The following is an 18,565-nucleotide window of genomic DNA, read 5'->3' as shown; positions in this document are numbered from 1 at the left end:
CTGAGCTCATAGACAGAAATAAAAACTGGACAAAGGCTCCCATTCCCCTCAGTACTCAAAACAAAAAACAAAACAAAAATAAATTGGCAGATCTACAGCTAATCTAAGTTGTTACGCAGCAATATACAGTAGCCTGTTTTTTGTTTTTTTGTTTTTTTTTACTGAAAAAAATATTTTTACTAAAAGAATAAAGTTTATTTAAGCAGCCCTGTGTTATATTATTTCACATCTCCTGGTTTCTTCTCTTCCCACAGATCTTTATAGAACCTCTTGCTACCAATAATATTGCATGGAGGGGCTCAGTGAAGGTGGCAGTGAAGGTGTGGAGGTGTCTGATTGGGACACATAGATCATAAAAGGACAGCCGCCCGGCCTCATAATCCAGATATATCCTGACTCTACTACTGGAGATGTTGCCAGGTATCTGGATAGGTTTCCTGTCATGTTGGACTGTACATTGATAAATATTAATTTTTAACAAACACCAGGACTTGTTATTGTATCCAATAAATGACTGCTCTCCTTTCCTCTCTATACTGAGGTAACACATTCCCACATAGCACCTCTCTGATTTACTGATATCCACTTCCCAGTAATGTTGCCCTGAGGAGAAACTCTGTCTGCTTAACACCTGAACATATTTCCTAAATCTCTCTGGTGTTACTGGGCGATTCTGGTTGATATCTGACTTGGATACAGTTTTTATGTCATCTGATATATGTAGCGTATTACCTGCTTTGTTTATATCCAGTACTATGTCTGTAGCTTCCTGTAGGATGCAGCCTCCAGTTACCCCTGCTATTATATCAGATAACCCTGTGTGCAATGTGCGTGAGATGAGAGCCACATCCAGGTCCCGTCCACCACGTCTCTCTCTGTCCTCATCCCCCTCCTCAGTGTCACACAAGTCACCTGTGTGTGATTCCTGTAATACAGTCAGTGGGTCAGTCATGTTACACAGCTCCTCAATGTGACACATCTTCCTGGACAGCTCGGCCTTCTTTATTTCCAGCTGCTGAATGAAATCAGACAATGCCAGAGAAAGCTGCTCCTCCTGCCTGGAAACCTCTCTCAGGACTCTCTTCTCCAGGTCATCCAGCTGTCTCCTGAGGTCATTAACCATTTACCGCCATCCTAACGTATTAAAACGTCATGCTTACCGCTATTAACAGCAACATGACGTTTTAATACGTCGCGCGATCCCGCCGCTGCTACCGCCGTGTGTCCGCCGCTACCGCCGCCATTACCGTCGGGATCCCGTGCTGGGCGATTGGGGAAGAGGACTGAACAGTCCTCTACCCAATCGCAGTGCCTGGAGTGAATGGACGTGACCGCGAACAGCGGCTACGTCCATTCACATAAACAGGAAATGTAACAGTTTAATAAAGTGTGTAAAAAAAAAAAAAAAAAAAAGTGAACACGTCCTATGAGTGTTCACCAGCGCCATCTTGTGGCCAAAAAGTATATTACACTTACAAAATACATACATTTTCAAGTATATACACATCATTAATAAAATTACACTTCCAACCCTCCCCCCCAAATAAAACACTTGTAAAAAAAAAAAATCAGCTTAAAAAAAAAATAAATAGTTGCCTTAGGGACTCAGCTTTTTTTATTCTATATTTTATGGGGGAAAATTAATTTTAATTTATTACATAGGGGCTTGTAATTATGGCCAGAACAAACAGAAAAATAACCACTTATATTTCAAAATAATATACTGTCGCCATACATTGTGGTAGGGACATAATCTAAACGGTTTAATTATCGGGACCACTGGGCAAATAAAACGTGTTTGTTTTATCCACAGGAGAATGTTTAATTTTAAAACTATAAAGGCTGAACACTGAGAAATAATGATTTTTTTTCTTTTTTTTCTGTTTTTCTCATTAAAATGCATTTAGAATAAAAAAATTCTTAGCAAAATGTACTATCCACAGAAAGCCTAATTGGTGGCGAAAAAAACGAGGTATAGATCATTTTCTTGTGATAAGTAGTAATAAAGTTATTAGGGAATAAAAGGGAGGAGCGCTGACAACTGAAAATTGCTCTGGTCCGTTAGGATAAAAACCCTTGGGGGTGAACTGGTTAAACAGGACAGTGATTCTCTTTGTTACTTCAGAAGATTTTTCATAGACTTTTCTTTTCTTCTCCTGCAGCCTCTGGACTTCTTTCTCAGTCTCCTCTGTCTTAGTGACCATTTTCTGCAGATCATTCCTTAGTTTCTGTTTCTTCTTCTCAGAGGCCTCATCCAGCATCTCCACCTTGTGTCCCTGGTGGTCTCCATCCAGCCTGCAGGACACACAGATACAGGCAGCATCCTCAGTGCAGTAATATTTATACAGTTCTCTATGCACAGAACATTTCTTGTTCTCCAGGGAAGTGGTGGGGTCACACAAGACGTGTTCTGGTGACTTGCTATGGACTCTCAGGTGATTGTCACACAGAGAAGCTTCACACAGCAGACAGGACATAACAGCCGGTGCAGGAGAGTGAATACAGTAAGTACAGAAGACTCCAGTCTCTTCCTGATCTGGCTGAGCAGAGCGGAAACTCTCCACAATGTTACACAATGTTATGTTCCTCTGCAGTGCCGGCCGTTCTTGAAACTCTTCTCTGCATTCAGGACAGGAATAAACTTCAGCCCCCTCCTGTGTATCCAACACCTGATTTATACAGAGCTGGCAGAAGTTGTGTCCGCATCTCAGGTTTACAGGATCTGTATAAATGGTCAGACAGATGGAACAGTCCAGCTCCTTCCTCAGATCAGCAGACGCCATTCCTGACAGCAGAGGAGAGAAATGAGGGTGAAAGTCTGAGAAGTGCAGAAACTAGAGGGAGTCTCACATTCCTGTACAGGGTGTGGTGGAGATGACCTTTCAGCCTCTCTGTATGGCAAACAAACCTAAGCTTCATATACATGTATGAGGAGGACTGTCCCCTGGCAGGGATTGTAATTCGATTATTCAGGTGACAGTTCGGAGTTGGGTCTGTACAGATGTGTCACTAGCCTGCAGGATACCAAGTTTCGTTGCCATAGAGTAGAGCAAGCTAACGAGGCATTCTGTTGGTACTGGGGGGGGGGGAGGGGGAGGAGGAATGCTGACACACGGCACACGAGGGAGTGACACAGATCGGGCAGGGTGAGTAGGAGGAGAACAATGCCCTCAGCCAGCGATCAGCAGAGAGGAGGTGCCAGGCAGATCGTTAGCCAAAACATGTGTATTAGCATTGCTCCCGACTGTTCCTCTTTTGAAGGGACAGTCCCTCTTTGGGAGCCCTGTCCCTCTTTCTTCCTCACTTGTCCCTCTTTCAGGACTTTGTCCCTCTTTCTATGTAAATATATATACCTCTACTAATAAATGTGTTTGATTGACTCAACTTTATTCCCATCCTTTAAATTGATATATTACTAATTTTAAAATGTTAACATGAAGGAAAATGAACTAGGATAGAAAGGACCAGTGTGGTTTGAATGATAAAACAACATATTTTTCTTATGAAATCTTTTTATGGTATGCGTCACTAGGGGTGTGATGAGTAGAGTTGGGCCGAACGGTTCGCCTGCGAACGGTTCCAGGCGAACTTTGGGGGTTCACTTTTGCGGAAGTTCGATTCACCCCATAATGCTGTATTGAGCAAAATTTTTAGCCTCCATTTCACTGTCAGCAGCCATGTTATTGTCAAACACACTGCTTTCAGTGCTAGAGAACCCGCCAACCCTCCCTTCAAGCTAGGTCCTTTATACCATTTTACTCAGTTGTCTGCCTACACTAATTACTTATGGGACAGCTGCTACACACTCTGCTAGGGAGATTTTAATTGGCCTCCCTCCTCCCACCTCCTACCGGAGGGAGGAGGGTCTCTTCTGCCAGGGAATTATACTATTTTAAAAACCAGTATACATCATACCATAGCTGGGAATCGAACCCAGATCTCACTGTGTGGTGGGCATGTCACCCTAAGCACTGTACCACTACAGTAGTAAGTGAAGCTAGCCTAAAATGTACCATTTATGCTCAACGCAATAGAACCATTAGGTTGCTTAAAGGAGAACTGTAGTGAGAGGTATATGGAGGCTGCCATATTGATTTCCTTTTAAGCTATACCAGTTGCCTGGCAGCCCTGCTGATCTATTTGGCTGCAGTAATAATAATAATAATAATCCAAACATTTGTATAGTGCTTTTCTCCTGTCGGACTCAAAGCGCTCAAGAGCTGCAGCCACAGGGACGCACTCAAGAGGCCACCCTGCAGTGTTAGGGAGTCTTGCCTTGAACTCCTTACTGAATAGGTACTTGACCTAGCCAGGATTCAAACCCTGGTATCCCATGTCAAAGGCAGAGCCCTTAACCAGTACACTATCCAGCCACTGTAGTGTGAATCACACCAGAAACAAGCATGCAGCTAATCTTGTCAGATCTTACAAAAATGTCAAACACCAGATCTGCTGCATGCTTGTTCAGGGTCTAGGGCTAAAAGTATTGGAGGCAGAGGATCTGCAGGATAGCCAGGTAACTGGTATTGCTTAAAAGGAAATCAATATGGCAGCCTCCATATACCTCTCACTACAGTTCTCCTTTAAAGGGAACCTTAACTGAGAGTGATATGGCTGTTTCCTGTAAACAATACCAGTTGCCGGCAGTCCAGCTGATCTTTGTGACTGCAATAGTGGCTGAATCACACCCTGAAACAAGCATGCAGCTAATCCAGTCTGACTTCAGTCAGAGCACCTGATCTGCATGCTTGTTCAGGGGCTGTGGCTAAAAGTATTAGAGACACAGGATCAGCAGGCGATTTAGGCAACTGGTATTATTTTAAAAGGAAAAATCCATATCCTTTTCCGTTTAGGTTCCCTTTAAGGATTTGTAGCATAAAAGCCAACTCACATTGGCTGGGATTTGAACCTGGGTCTCACTGTATGGTGGACAAGCACACTAACCACTATACCAACTGAAGCTGCTACAGGGCCTATCCTTAATATCCAAGACAAAAAGAACACTGCAGTTACATGGACATACTATTGTCAGTAATGGCATGCATCCTTTGGTCCTCTGTGGCAAGGAAAATTACCAAAAAAAAAATGATTCTTTGGAAATCGGAAAACAGAAGTTGGATTTCTGTGGAAATTCCACATTACTGCAGTTTGGTAATTTTTGCCAGCAATTTCAGGCCAGCTTCAGTTGGTATAGTGGTTAGTGTGCTTGTCCACCATACAGTGAGACCCAGGTTCAAATCCCAGCCAATGTGAGTTGGCTTTTATGCTACAAATCCTTAAAGGGAACCTAAACGGAGAAGGATATGGATTTTTCCTTTTAAAATAATACCAGTTGCCTGAATCGCCTGCTGATCCTGTGTCTCTAATACTTTTAGCCACAGCCCCTGAACAAGCATGCAGATCAGGTGCTCTGACTGAAGTCAGACTGGATTAGCTGCATGCTTGTTTCAGGGTGTGATTCAGCCACTATTGCAGTCACAAAGATCAGCTGGACTGCCGGGCAACTGGTATTGTTTACAGGAAACATCCATATCACTCTCAGTTAAGGTTCCCTTTAAAGGAGAACTGTAGTGAAAGGTATATGGAGGCTACCATATTGATTTCCTTTTAAGCAATACCAGTTACCTGGCTATCCTGCAGATCCTCTGCCTCCAATACTTTTAGCCCTAGACCCTGAACAAGCATGCAGCAGATCTGGTGTTTGACATTTTTGTAAGATCTGACAAGATTAGCTGCATGCTTGTTTCTGGTGTGATTCACACTACTGCAGCCAAATAGATCAGCAGGGCTGCCAGGCAACTGGTATAGCTTAAAAGGAAATCAATATGGCAGCCTCCATATACCTCTCACTACAGTTCTCCTTTAAGCAACCTAATGGTTCTATTGCACTGAGCATAAATGGTAAATTTTAGGCCAGCTTCACTTACTACTGTAGTGGTACAGTGCTTAGGGTGACGTGCCCACCACACAGTGAGATCTGGGTTCACTTCCCAGGGTGAAGAGTGGAGGGTAATTAAAATCTCCCTAGCAGAGTGTGTAGCAGCTGTCCCATAACTAATTAGTGTAGGTAGGCAAATGGTATAAAGGACCTTGCTTGGAGGAGGGAGGGTGTGCGGGTCCTCCAGCAGTGATGTGTATTTCACTCAATTAGGTGTGGCTCCAGGTATTAGAGCTTTTGAAACATGTTTTCTATCATTTTTCCAGTTGATAGAATTTTTTAAAACTTTGAAAGTTCGACTCCCCATTGAAGTCTATTGCGGTTCGCGAACTTTTTCGCGAACCGAACCTTTCGCGGAAGTTCGCGAACAGGGTTCGCGAACCTAAAATCGGAGGTTCGGCCCAACTCTAGTGATGAGGCGTTAACAGGGGTGTGGCTAAAGTGTCCCTCTTTCTCATCTCAAAAAGTTGGGAGGTATGTTTATTAGGGGATTAAGGGCAGCTGTGCACACACTAGATTCTCGACAAAGGCGACCCGGACCATCTGCCTCCCCTGAAAATGATCTAGTTTGTGTTTGGAGTCAGACTATGAAACAAAAAAGAAGACATCCTTAACCTTACAATTCTCCTTCCCCCCTTCCCCCCGCCCCCCAAAGGCAAACACACCTGCAGCTAGTAAAAATTCAATCAGCTCTTGCGGGCAATGCTGACACTTCCATAGGCACAAACTGGGAAATAGTCCAGGACCCTGCAGTCAGCTTCTGTATCTTCTCTGTATTCCTGTATATAGCGATTTTCCATGCTTAGGGTTCACTTTAAAATGCTATTGCATCTATGTACATCTGTAGTTTTACACATTAGTGATTTCTGATGGGGTCTCTCCCCGTATTGGGGGCCACTTCCTATCTCTCTTTTTTGTGCCTCCCAGGCTCCTCTGCAAATCTCATTTAATCGAAAGATTGCCCTATTGCTCAAAAACTGTCTACGATGATTCCAGCACCAGGGAGTCAACCAGTCAGTTCCTGGACCCAAAGGCTGCAGTAAGTCCCACGTGGAAAAGGCCTGTGTTAATAAATTATTCTTTCTTATTTCTCGTTGTGTTATTGGAAAGGTAAGCCACCTCTGTTTATTTTATTTTATCGTGGATTTTAATGAAGTTTTATTTATGCAGACTTTTTAGGACTACAGTGGCCCAGCCGCTCTAGCAGTCCCAAAAACTTCTTCCAAGAGTGCGACCTACTTACATAGAGCTATACCTGGAATGCCCGAGTAGAGACGGGTTTAGTTTTTCCATGTGCTTCATGTGGTTTCCCCTTGCTGCATCCCACCTTTGTGAGTATTTTTCCCTATAGTTCTCTTTGCCTACTGCGAAGCAGGTGGCTTGGGCACACGGAGGTCACCGATGGGTGCCGAAACCAGGCGCCACATAGCAGCAATGTCATGCTGTGCGGGGCACGTAAGGGTAATTTGGGGCTCTGGCGGTTGCCGGAACCAGAATTACAGCTCCCTCCGAGTTGCGACAGCTCAGAGAAGAATAGTATTTAACGCCCCAAAGGAGTTTTGCGGCAGCAGGGAGAGCAGTCATTTGACTCGCCCTGCACCAAACTCACCAGTGACTCAAAAATACGTACTCGCCTACTGATATATTGGGCATCTACTGTCTGTATTTTTTCAAAGGTGTTTTCACCTCACCTTATCTCATTTAGAAAAGAAATGAACTGGGTCTCCACCTGAACTGAACAAAAAAGGCTTTTTAACATATCTGGGGACATTTTAACATACCTCTAGTCCCCTGTAGTGTCCGAGGTCCCTCGGCGTCCTCAGGGTCCCCCTCAGGCCTCCGTCTGGAGCTCCCAAAATCCTGTTACTTTGCTTGAAGTTGCAGCAAAGTGCGCGGGAGACTTGGGCGCAGGATACAGCCGGTGTGGCTGATCCTGCTGCTGCACAAGTTCCCATCGATGTTAAATACTATTCCTCCTCCAGGCCACCATGGATAATGGGGAATGAAATAATTTGGCTTCCAGCAATTACTGGAGGCCGAATTATAGTGTTTTATAAGTAACTTCAGCTCCGTCTTCTGATGGCGCTGAAGTTACTCTGTGTGCGCTGCTATAGCCGTAGTTCCTATTACGGCCTATGGTGGCGCCGGCTGCGCCCAAGTCTCCTGTGCTGGATTCAATGTGTTCGATCTTTGTAAGCTTACTGCTCACTCAGTCATCAGAGAGCTGCGCATGCACAGTAAGCTTACGGAGCAGGCCGAGGGGGGGGGGGGGGGGCGCACTTGGGCAGCTCAGCCTCTGTTGATTGTGAACCTTGTCCCGGCCCTGGTCATCAGCTCTGAGGAGGAGGAGGATGCATCTGTGGGCCTTGCTAGAAGGATCAGCATCGCAGCCATAGGCAGGATCAGAAGTGGGCGTGGTATGCAGGCCACACGGCGTGCTGATCCGGAGAGTTCTGCCAGTGCCACCACCAGCCGCACCAAGAACCCCCCCCCCCCAACCACCACAGGGAGACCAGCGGCAGCAGCAGCACCTTCCAGCCGAAGAGGCAACTTCACCTCCCCAATTTGGAATTTTTTCACCCTGCCATATGTGGAGTGCAAGTATGCCACCTGCAACCAGTGCCGCCAGCAGCTCAGCAGAGGGAAGGACTCATCTGGCAGGGAAACACTTTCATGAGCATGAGGAGTTCATGAAGTTGCAGGAAGCTTGCAGTGGCAGACCTGCCACCACTGCGAAGCCGTCGGCAGCAGCCACCCGCCCTCCTCCACCTCCTCCAGCAGCACCAGCAGGAGTGCGTCAGAAACGCACTGCTCCTCCTCCCTCTGCAACTCCTGCCGCCGACACTGAGGCCTGTTCTGGCAGCCAGTCCTCAGTGGCCTCCTCTGCTCCCTCCACTGATTCCCGTGCCAGCAAAAGGCGTCGCCAGACCCTGCTCAGCGGGGGGTGGTCAGGGTTCTGCCTCCCAGCAGCCGTCGCGTGCGTCAGCTGAACGGCTTGCTGGCACGGGCCATGTGCTCCCAACTCCTGCCTTATTCCCTTGTGCAGGAGGGGAGCGACATGTGTGCGCTCCTGATGTGTGCAGCCCCCGATTGGCCAATCCCCAGCCGACATTATTTTGCACGCACGGCCATCCTTGCACTTCACCGCTCTGACTGTGATGGCCAATGTCGGGAGAGGGCTGTATCACGCGGTGGGTCAACGGGTCCACGTCACCATGGACTCGTGTAGCAGCCGGTTTGGGACAGGCCGCTATCTGTCCTTCACCGCGCATTGGGTCAGCTTGGTGGAAGGGGGTGAGGAGGGGGGAGCAGAATCGGGCACTGCATAGACTTTACCAGCGCAACCTGGCATATCTTGCAGCACCCCCTACAAGATTTAATTTGAACTTTGTGTTTAAGTGTCATTTTTTGGACAGTTAACATTTAAAGAGGTGGTCTGTACCATCTAGGTTTATTTATTTTATTGTGAGCGCTAAAACCTTTTCCCATTTTCTGAGCATCGGGCACTGTCAGAGCAGCAGCAGCAGCAGCAGCAGCAACAACGCAGTGGGTGGTGCCACCATGCAGGGTCAGCGGAATTGCAGCAGGTTACTCTGATCCGCTTCCATCCTCCGGCACACCAGCCCAAACCCCCCGCCTCAGCAGCAGCGTGAAGCCCCGCCACTGCCAAGCGCTGCTGGAATTGGTCAGCCTGGGGAAGACCAAACTGACGGCGAACCATGTCCTGGCCAAACTCCGAGAGCAGGAGAGGAATTGGCTGACCCCCAGAGTCGGAGAGGTGGTGTCCGACAATGGGGCAAACCTGGTTGCTGCAATCAGCAGGGGAGACCTGACCCACATCCCCTGCCTGGCGCACGTCCTGAACCTGGTAGTCCAAAAGTTCCTGCGGACCTACCAGGGGATGGACCGACTCCTTGAGGCGGCAAGGAAGATTGTGCGTCATTTCCGGCACTCGCCTGCAGCCGTAGCGAGCCTGGAAGAGGTGCAGAAGGAGCTGCACCTGCCACAGCACCGGCTCATGACCGATGTTCCAACTCGCTGGAACTCCACCCTGGCGATGTTGGAGCGTCTGGTTGAACAGAGGCAGGCTGTCAGCCAGTGCGTTGCACGAGCAACAGTTGCCGCCATTACTGCAACTGGGCGTGCCGCCACCAACCTCCCGTCCATCATCTTCACGGAGGACTGGGGGCACATGCAGCAGGTGTGCTCAGTGCTGGCACCCTTCCTGCAGGCCACCAACATGGTAAGCAGGGACCGTGCAATGGTTTGCGAGTGGGTCCCCTTGGTGTGTGTGCTGGACAGGGCCCTGTATGCACTGCTGGAAGAGGGAGTGGCAGCCTTGGACCAGCAGGAGCTGCAGGCAACTTCACAGGCCACCTCTGAGGAGGAGGGCTTGGAGTTGGTGGAGGTCCCTGACCTTGCTGCTGATGAGGGGGAGCAGCAGAGCGCAGCTGGACTGGTGCGGGGGTGGAGAGAGGATGAGGTGGAGGAGGCAGAGAATGAGGAGGACAGCACTGTCAGCTCTGGGGCTGCCGATGATGTGCCAGCAGACGTGGCCAGACTCTTCCCAATGGCAGCGCACATGCTGAGGTGCCTGCGCAAGGACCCAAGGGTCATCCAGATGAAGAAGAGGGAGGACATCTGGATCTGCATGATGCTGGACCCACGTCTGAAGGGGAAGCTCAGCCAGTTCCTGCTTGCAGGAGGAGATCGTGCGCAACAAATCAGGGATTTGCAGCTGTCCCTTGTTGAGCCCTTGGAGGAAGCCTTCCCTCAGCCATCCACCCCCACTGTCCAGCCAGCACAGAGGCAGCAGCAGGTGCCTGCATCCACCAGCAGCAAGCGCACACGCACCACAGACCTGCTGTCTCTGACCAACGAGCTCTACATGAGTGTAGAGCTGCCAGTGACTAGAGAGGAGGTGCCTGCAGCAGCATCCTTCTCCAGTCACAGACAGCGCTTGACCCGCATGATGGCTGACTACATGGGGTCCTTCAGCGGGCATGACAGCGTTGCCCCTGTTGATCCCATGGAGTATTGGGTCAAGCACCTGCCGATCTGGAGCGAGCTTGCGCAGTACGCCCTGGAAGTGCTCTCCTGCCCCCCCTTCCAGCGTACTGTCAGAGCGTTGCTTCAGTGCAGCCGGTGGAGTCGTCACTGAGAAGCGATCTCGTCTGTCTCACAAGTCTGTGGACAGACTGACGTTTCTCAAAATGAACCAGGCTTGGGTGGAAGGCGATTTCCTGGCCCCTGTTGTCGGCGAGAGGGGGACATGAAGTGTCACACACACATTACACCTGCTGCTGCTGCTGTATTTCTTCCTGCTGTCTGTGTCTCCACTGCCAGGGAACACATTACAAGGTGCTGCTGCCCATGCGCCACCAGCTATTACGCTCAAAAATAGCTGCATCAATTTGAAAAAAAAAATGTAAATTATTTTAGAGGTGTCCGGGTTGAAAACTGTGCTGTCCCAATTGTGTATTGGACACAATGTAGGCTTCACGACCACTATCTGGAACCTCATGCTGTTTATTTACGACCCTGGAACCACCGCTAGGACCCAAGGCCTATTATGTCTCGCTGCCTGCCCTCCTGCTGCCTGCTGCCTGTTGCCAGTCTGCCACACACTCAACCTCCTCACGCTGCCTGCTGTTGTATTTCCTCCTGCTGTCTGTGTCTCCACTGCCAGGGAACACATTACAAGGTGCTGCTGCCCATGCGCCACCAGCTATTTACGCTCACAAATAGCTGCATTATTTTGAAAAAAAAAATTACATTATTTTAGAGGTGTCCGGGTTGAAAACTGTGCTGTCCCAATTGTGTATTGGACACAATGTGGGCTTCACGACTGCTGTCTGGAACCTCATGGTGTTTATTTACGGCCCTGGTACCACCGCTAGGAACCAGGGCCTATTATGTCTCGCTGCCTGCCCTCCTGCCTGCTGCCAGTCTGCCACACACTCATCCTCCTCACGCTGCCTGATGTTGTATTTCCTCCTGCTGTCTGTGTCTCCACTGCCAGGGAACACATTAGAAGGTGCTTGCTGCCCATGTGCCACCAGCTATGTCTCGCTGCCCGCCTGCCTGCTGCCACTGCCACACACTCATCCTCCTCACGCTGCGCCTGCTGTTGTATTTCCTCCTGCTGTCTGTGTCTCCACTGCCAGGGAACACATTACAAGGTGCTGCTGCCCATGCGCCACCAGCTATTATGCTCAAAAATAGCTGCATCAATTTGAAAAAAAATTTTTTTAAATTATTTTAGAGGTGTCCAGGTTGAAAACTGTGCTGTCCCAATTGTGTATTGGACACAATGTGGGCTTCACGACTGCTGTCTGGAACCTCATGCTGTTTATTTACGGCCCTGGTACCACCGCTAGGAACCAGGGCCTATTATGTCTCGCTGCCTGCCCTCCTGCTGCCTGCTGCCAGTCTGCCAAACACTCATCCTCCTCACTATGCCTGCTGTTATATTTCCTCCTGCTGTCTGTGTCTCCACTGCCAGGGAACACATTACAAGGTGCTGCTGCCCATGCGCCACCAGCTGTTTACGCTCACAAATAGCTGCATTATTTTGAAAAAAAAAAAAAATTATTTTAGAGGTGTCCGGGTTGAAAACTGTGCTGTCCCAATTGTGTATTGGACACAATGTGGGCTTCACGACCGCTGTCTGGAACCTCATGGTGTTTATTTACGGCCCTGGTACCACCGCTAGGAACCAGGGCCTATTATGTCTCGCTGCCTGCCTGCTGCCAGTCTGCCACACACTCATCCTCCTCACGCTGCCTGCTGTTGTATTTCCTCCTGCTGTCTGTGTCTCCACTGCCAGGGAACACATTACAAGGTGCTGCTGCCCATGCGCCACCAGCTATTTACGCTCACAAATAGCTGCATTATTTGGATTTTTTTTTTAATTATTTTAGAGGTGTCTGGGTTGAAAACTGTGCTGTCCCAATTGTGTATTGGACACAATGTGGGCTTCACGACCGCTGTCTGGAACCTCATGCTGTTTATTTACGGCCCTGGTACCACCGCTAGGAACCAGGGCCTATTATGTCTCGCTGCCTGCCCTCCTGCCTGCTGCCAGTCTGCCACACACTCATCCTCCTCACGCTGCCTGATGTTGTATTTCCTCCTGCTGTCTGTGTCTCCACTGCCAGGGAACACATTAGAAGGTGCTTGCTGCCCATGTGCCACCAGCTATGTCTCGCTGCCCGCCTGCCTGCTGCCACTGCCACACACTCATCCTCCTCACGCTGCGCCTGCTGTTGTATTTCCTCCTGCTGTCTGTGTCTCCACTGCCAGGGAACACATTACAAGGTGCTGCTGCCCATGCGCCACCAGCTATTACGCTCAAAAATAGCTGCATCAATTTGAAATTTTTTTTTTTAATTATTTTAGAGGTGTCCAGGTTGAAAACTGTGCTGTCCCAATTGTGTATTGGACACAATGTGGGCTTCACGACTGCTGTCTGGAACCTCATGCTGTTTATTTACGGCCCTGGTACCACCGCTAGGAACAAGGGCCTATTATGTCTCGCTGCCTGCCCTCCTGCTGCCGGCTGCCAGTCTGCCACACACTCATCCTCCTCACGCTGCCTGCTGTTGTATTTCCTCCTGCTGTCTGTGTCTCCACTGCCAGGGAACACATTACAAGGTGCTGCTGCCCATGTGCCACCAGCTATGTCTTGCTGCCCGCCTTCCTGCTGCCACTGCCACACAATCATCCTCCTCACGCTGCCTGCTGTTGTATTTCCTCCTGCTGTCTGTGTCTCCACTGCCAGGGAACACATTACAAGGTGCTGCTGCCCATGCACCACCAGCTATTTACGCTCACAAATAGCTGCATTATTTTGAAAAAAAATGTAATTATTTTAGAGGTGTCCGGGTTGAAAACTGTGCTGTCCCAATTGTGTATTGGACACAATGTGGGCTTCACGATCGCTGTCTGGAACCTCATGGTGTTTATTTACGGCCCTGGTACCACCGCTAGGAACCAGGGCCTATTATGTCTCGCTGCCTGCCCTCCTGCTGCCAGTCTGCCACACACTCATCCTCCTCAAGCTGCCTGCTGTTGTATTTCCTCCTGCTGTCTGTGTCTCCACTGCCAGGGAACACATTACAAGGTGCTGCTGCCCATGCGCCACCAGCTATTTACGCTCACAAATAGCTGCATTATTTGGAATTTTTTTTCTTTTATTATTATTTTAGAGGTGTCTGGGTTGAAAACTGTGCTGTCTCAATTGTGTATTGGACACAATGTGGGCTTCACGACCGCTGTCTGGAACCTCATGGTGTTTATTTACGGCCCTGGTACCACCACTAGGAACCAGGGCCTATTATGTCTCGCTGCCTGCCCTCCTGCTGCCTGCTGCCAGTCTGCCAAACACTCATCCTCCTCACTATGCCTGCTGTTATATTTCCTCCTGCTGTCTGTGTCTCCACTGCCAGGGAACACATTACAAGGTGCTGCTGCCCATGCGCCACCAGCTGTTTACGCTCACAAATAGCTGCATTATTTTGAAAAAAAAAATTAAATTATTTTAGAGGTGTCCGGGTTGAAAACTGTGCTGTCCCAATTGTGTATTGGACACAATGTGGGCTTCACGACCGCTGTCTGGAACCTCATGGTGTTTATTTACGGCCCTGGTACCACCGCTAGGAACCAGGGCCTATTATGTCTCGCTGCCTGCCTGCCTGCTGCCAGTCTGCCACACACTCATCCTCCTCACGCTGCCTGCTGTTGTATTTCCTCCTGCTGTCTGTGTCTCCACTGCCAGGGAACACATTACAAGGTGCTGCTGCCCATGCGCCACCAGCTATTTACGCTCACAAATAGCTGCATTATTTGGATTTTTTTTTTATTATTTTAGAGGTGTCCGGGTTGAAAACTGTGCTGTCCCAATTGTGTATTGGACACAATGTGGGCTTCACGACCGCTGTCTGGAACCTCATGCTGTTTATTTACGGCCCTGGTACCACCGCTAGGAACCAGGGCCTATTATGTCTCGCTGCCTGCCCTCCTGCCTGCTGCCAGTCTGCCACACACTCATCCTCCTCACGCTGCCTGATGTTGTATTTCCTCCTGCTGTCTGTGTCTCCACTGCCAGGGAACACATTAGAAGGTGCTTGCTGCCCATGTGCCACCAGCTATGTCTCGCTGCCCGCCTGCCTGCTGCCACTGCCACACACTCATCCTCCTCACGCTGCACCTGCTGTTGTATTTCCTCCTGCTGTCTGTGTCTCCACTGCCAGGGAACACATTACAAGGTGCTGCTGCCCATGCGCCACCAGCTATTACGCTCAAAAATAGCTGCATCAATTTGAATTTTTTTTTTTTTTTATTATTTTAGAGGTGTCCAGGTTGAAAACTGTGCTGTCCCAATTGTGTATTGGACACAATGTGGGCTTCACGACTGCTGTCTGGAACTTCATGCTGTTTATTTACGGCCCTGGTACCACCGCTAGGAACAAGGGCCTATTATGTCTCGCTGCCTGCCCTCCTGCTGCCGGCTGCCAGTCTGCCACACACTCATCCTCCTCACGCTGCCTGCTGTTGTATTTCCTCCTGCTGTCTGTGTCTCCACTGCCAGGGAACACATTACAAGGTGCTGCTGCCCATGTGCCACCAGCTATGTCTTGCTGCCCGCCTTCCTGCTGCCACTGCCACACAATCATCCTCCTCACGCTGCCTGCTGTTGTATTTCCTCCTGCTGTCTGTGTCTCCACTGCCAGGGAACACATTACAAGGTGCTGCTGCCCATGCACCACCAGCTATTTACGCTCACAAATAGCTGCATTATTTTGAAAAAATAAAAATGTAATTATTTTAGAGGTGTCCGGGTTGAAAACTGTGCTGTCCCAATTGTGTATTGGACACAATGTGGGCTTCAAGATCGCTGTCTGGAACCTCATGGTGTTTATTTACGGCCCTGGTACCACCGCTAGGAACCAGGGCCTATTATGTCTCGCTGCCTGCCCTCCTGCTGCCTGCTGCCAGTCTGCCACACACTCATCCTCCTCAAGCTGCCTGCTGTTGTATTTCCTCCTGCTGTCTGTGTCTCCACTGCCAGGGAACACATTACAAGGTGCTGCTGCCCATGCGCCACCAGCTGTTTACGCTCACAAATAGCTGCATTATTTTGAAAAAAAAAATTAAATTATTTTAGAGGTGTCCGGGTTGAAAACTGTGCTGTCCCAATTGTGTATTGGACACAATGTGGGCTTCACGACCGCTGTCTGGAACCTCATGCTGTTTATTTACGGCCCTGGTACCACCGCTAGGAACCAGGGCCTATTATGTCTCGCTGCCTGCCCTCCTGCTGCCTGCTGCCAGTCTGCCACACACTCATCCTCCTCACGCTGCCTGCTGTTGTATTTCCTCCTGCTGTCTGTGTCTCCACTGCCAGGGAACACATTACAAGGTGCTGCTGCCCATGCGCCACCAGCTATTTACGCTCACAAATAGCTGCATTATTTGGATTTTTTTTTTTTTATTATTTTAGAGGTGTCCGGGTTGAAAACTGTGCTGTCCCAATTGTGTATTGGACACAATGTGGGCTTCACGACCGCTGTCTGGAACCTCATGGTGTTTATTTACGGCCCTGGTACCACCACTAGGAACCAGGGCCTATTATGTCTCGCTGCCTGCCCTCCTGCTGCCTGCTGCCAGTCTGCCACACACTCATCCTCCTCACGCTGCCTGCTGTTATATTTCCTCCTGCTGTCTGTGTCTCCACTGCCAGGGAACACATTACAAGGTGCTGCTGCCCATGCGCCACCAGCTGTTTACGCTCACAAATAGCTGCATTATTTTGAAAAAAAAAATTAAATTATTTTAGAGGTGTCCGGGTTGAAAACTGTGCTGTCCCAATTGTGTATTGGACACAATGTGGGCTTCACGACCGCTGTCTGGAACCTCATGCTGTTTATTTACGGCCCTGGTACCACCGCTAGGAACCAGGGCCTATTATGTCTCGCTGCCTGCCCTCCTGCTGCCGGCTGCCAGTCTGCCACACACGCATCCTCTTCACGCTGCCTGTTGTATTTCCTCCTGCTGTCTGTTTCTCCACTGCCAGGGAACACGTTACAAGGTGCTGCTGCCCATGTGCCACCAGCTATGTCTCGCTGCCCACCTGCCTGCTGCCACTGCCACACACTCATCCTCCTCACGCTGCCTGCTGTTGTATTTCCTCCTGCTGTCTGTGTCTCCACTGCCAGGGAACACATTACAAGGTGCTGCTGCCCATGCGCCACCAGCTATTTACGTTCACAAATAGCTGCATTATTTTGAAAAAAAAAATGTAATTATTTTAGAGGTGTCCGGGTTGAAAACTGTGCTGTCCCAATTGTGTATTGGACACAATGTGGGCTTCACGACCGCTGTCTGGAACCTCATGCTGTTTATTTACGGCCCTGGTACCACCGCTAGGAACTAGGGCCTATTATGTCTCGCTGCCTGCCCTCCTGCTGCCAGTCTGCCACACACTCATGCTCCTCACGCTGCCTGCTGTTGTATTTCCTCCTGCTGTCTGTGTCTCCACTGACAGGGAACACATTACAAGGTGCTTGCTGCCCATGTGCCACCAGCTATGTCTCGCTGCCCGCCTGCCTGCTGCCACTGCCACACAATCATCCTCCTCACGCTGCCTGCTGTTGTATTTCTTCCTGCTGTCTGTGTCTCCACTGCCAGGGAACACATTACAAGGTGCTGCTGCCCATGCGCCACCAGCTATTTACGCTCACAAATAGCTGCATTATTTTGAAAAAAAAAATGTAATTATTTTAGAGGTGTCCGGGTTGAAAACTGTGCTGTCTCAATTGTGTATTGGACACAATGTGGGCTTCACGACTGCTGTCTGGAACCTCATGGTGTTTATTTACGGCCCTGGTACCACCGCTAGGAACCAGGGCCTATTATGTCTCGCTGCCTGCCCTCCTGCCTGCTGCCAGTCTGCCACACACTCATCCTCCTCACGCTGCCTGATGTTGTATTTCCTCCTGCTGTCTGTGTCTCCACTGCCAGGGAACACATTAGAAGGTGCTTGCTGCCCATGTGCCACCAGCTATGTCTCGCTGCCCGCCTGCCTGCTGCCACTGCCACACACTCATCCTCCTCACGCTGCCTGCTGTTGTATTTCCTCCTGCTGTCTGTGTCTCCACTGCCAGGGAACACATTACAAGGTGCTGCTGCCCATGCGCCACCAGCTATTTACGCTCACAAATAGCTGCATTATTTTGAAAAAAAAAATGTAATTATTTTAGAGGTGTCCGGGTTGAAAACTGTGCTGTCCCAATTGTGTATTGGACACAATGTGGGCTTCATGACTGCTGTCTGGAACCTCATGCTGTTTATTTACGGCCCTGGTACCACCGCTAGGAACCAGGGCCTATTATGTCTCGCTGCCTGCCCTCCTGCTGCTGGCTGCCAGTCTGCCACACACTCCTCCTCCTCACGCTGCCTGCTGTTGTATTTCCTCCTGCTGTCTGTGTCTCCACTGCCAGGGAACACATTACAAGGTGCTGCTGCCCGTGTGCCACCAGCTATGTCTTGCTGCCCGCCTGCCTGCTGCCACTGCCACACAATCATCCTCCTCACGCTGCCTGCTGTTGTATTTCCTCCTGCTGT

The 18,565-nt window shown here is 49.5% G+C and overlaps 1 protein-coding gene across 1 annotated transcript in view; it reads right to left on the bottom strand.

Moving 5' to 3' along the window:
- Positions 1-223: 223 nt before the first annotated feature.
- Positions 224-18,565, bottom strand: part of LOC137519460 (E3 ubiquitin/ISG15 ligase TRIM25-like) — a 286,783-nt gene continuing 268,441 nt past the window's right edge. The window contains exons 2-3 of the mRNA XM_068238414.1: positions 2,096-2,785; positions 224-1,119 (exon numbers count right to left, since the gene is read on the bottom strand). Of these exons, the coding sequence (XP_068094515.1) occupies positions 224-1,119; positions 2,096-2,783 (1,584 nt within the window). The 5' untranslated portion in view covers positions 2,784-2,785. The remainder of the gene's footprint in view (positions 1,120-2,095; positions 2,786-18,565) is intronic.

This window comes from Hyperolius riggenbachi, chromosome 5, assembly GCF_040937935.1.
Source record: "Hyperolius riggenbachi isolate aHypRig1 chromosome 5, aHypRig1.pri, whole genome shotgun sequence".
NCBI classification, from domain to species: Eukaryota; Metazoa; Chordata; class Amphibia; order Anura; family Hyperoliidae; genus Hyperolius; species Hyperolius riggenbachi.
The sequence above is the reverse complement of the archived record's forward strand: the minus strand, read 5'-3'. Positions and strand labels throughout refer to the sequence as shown.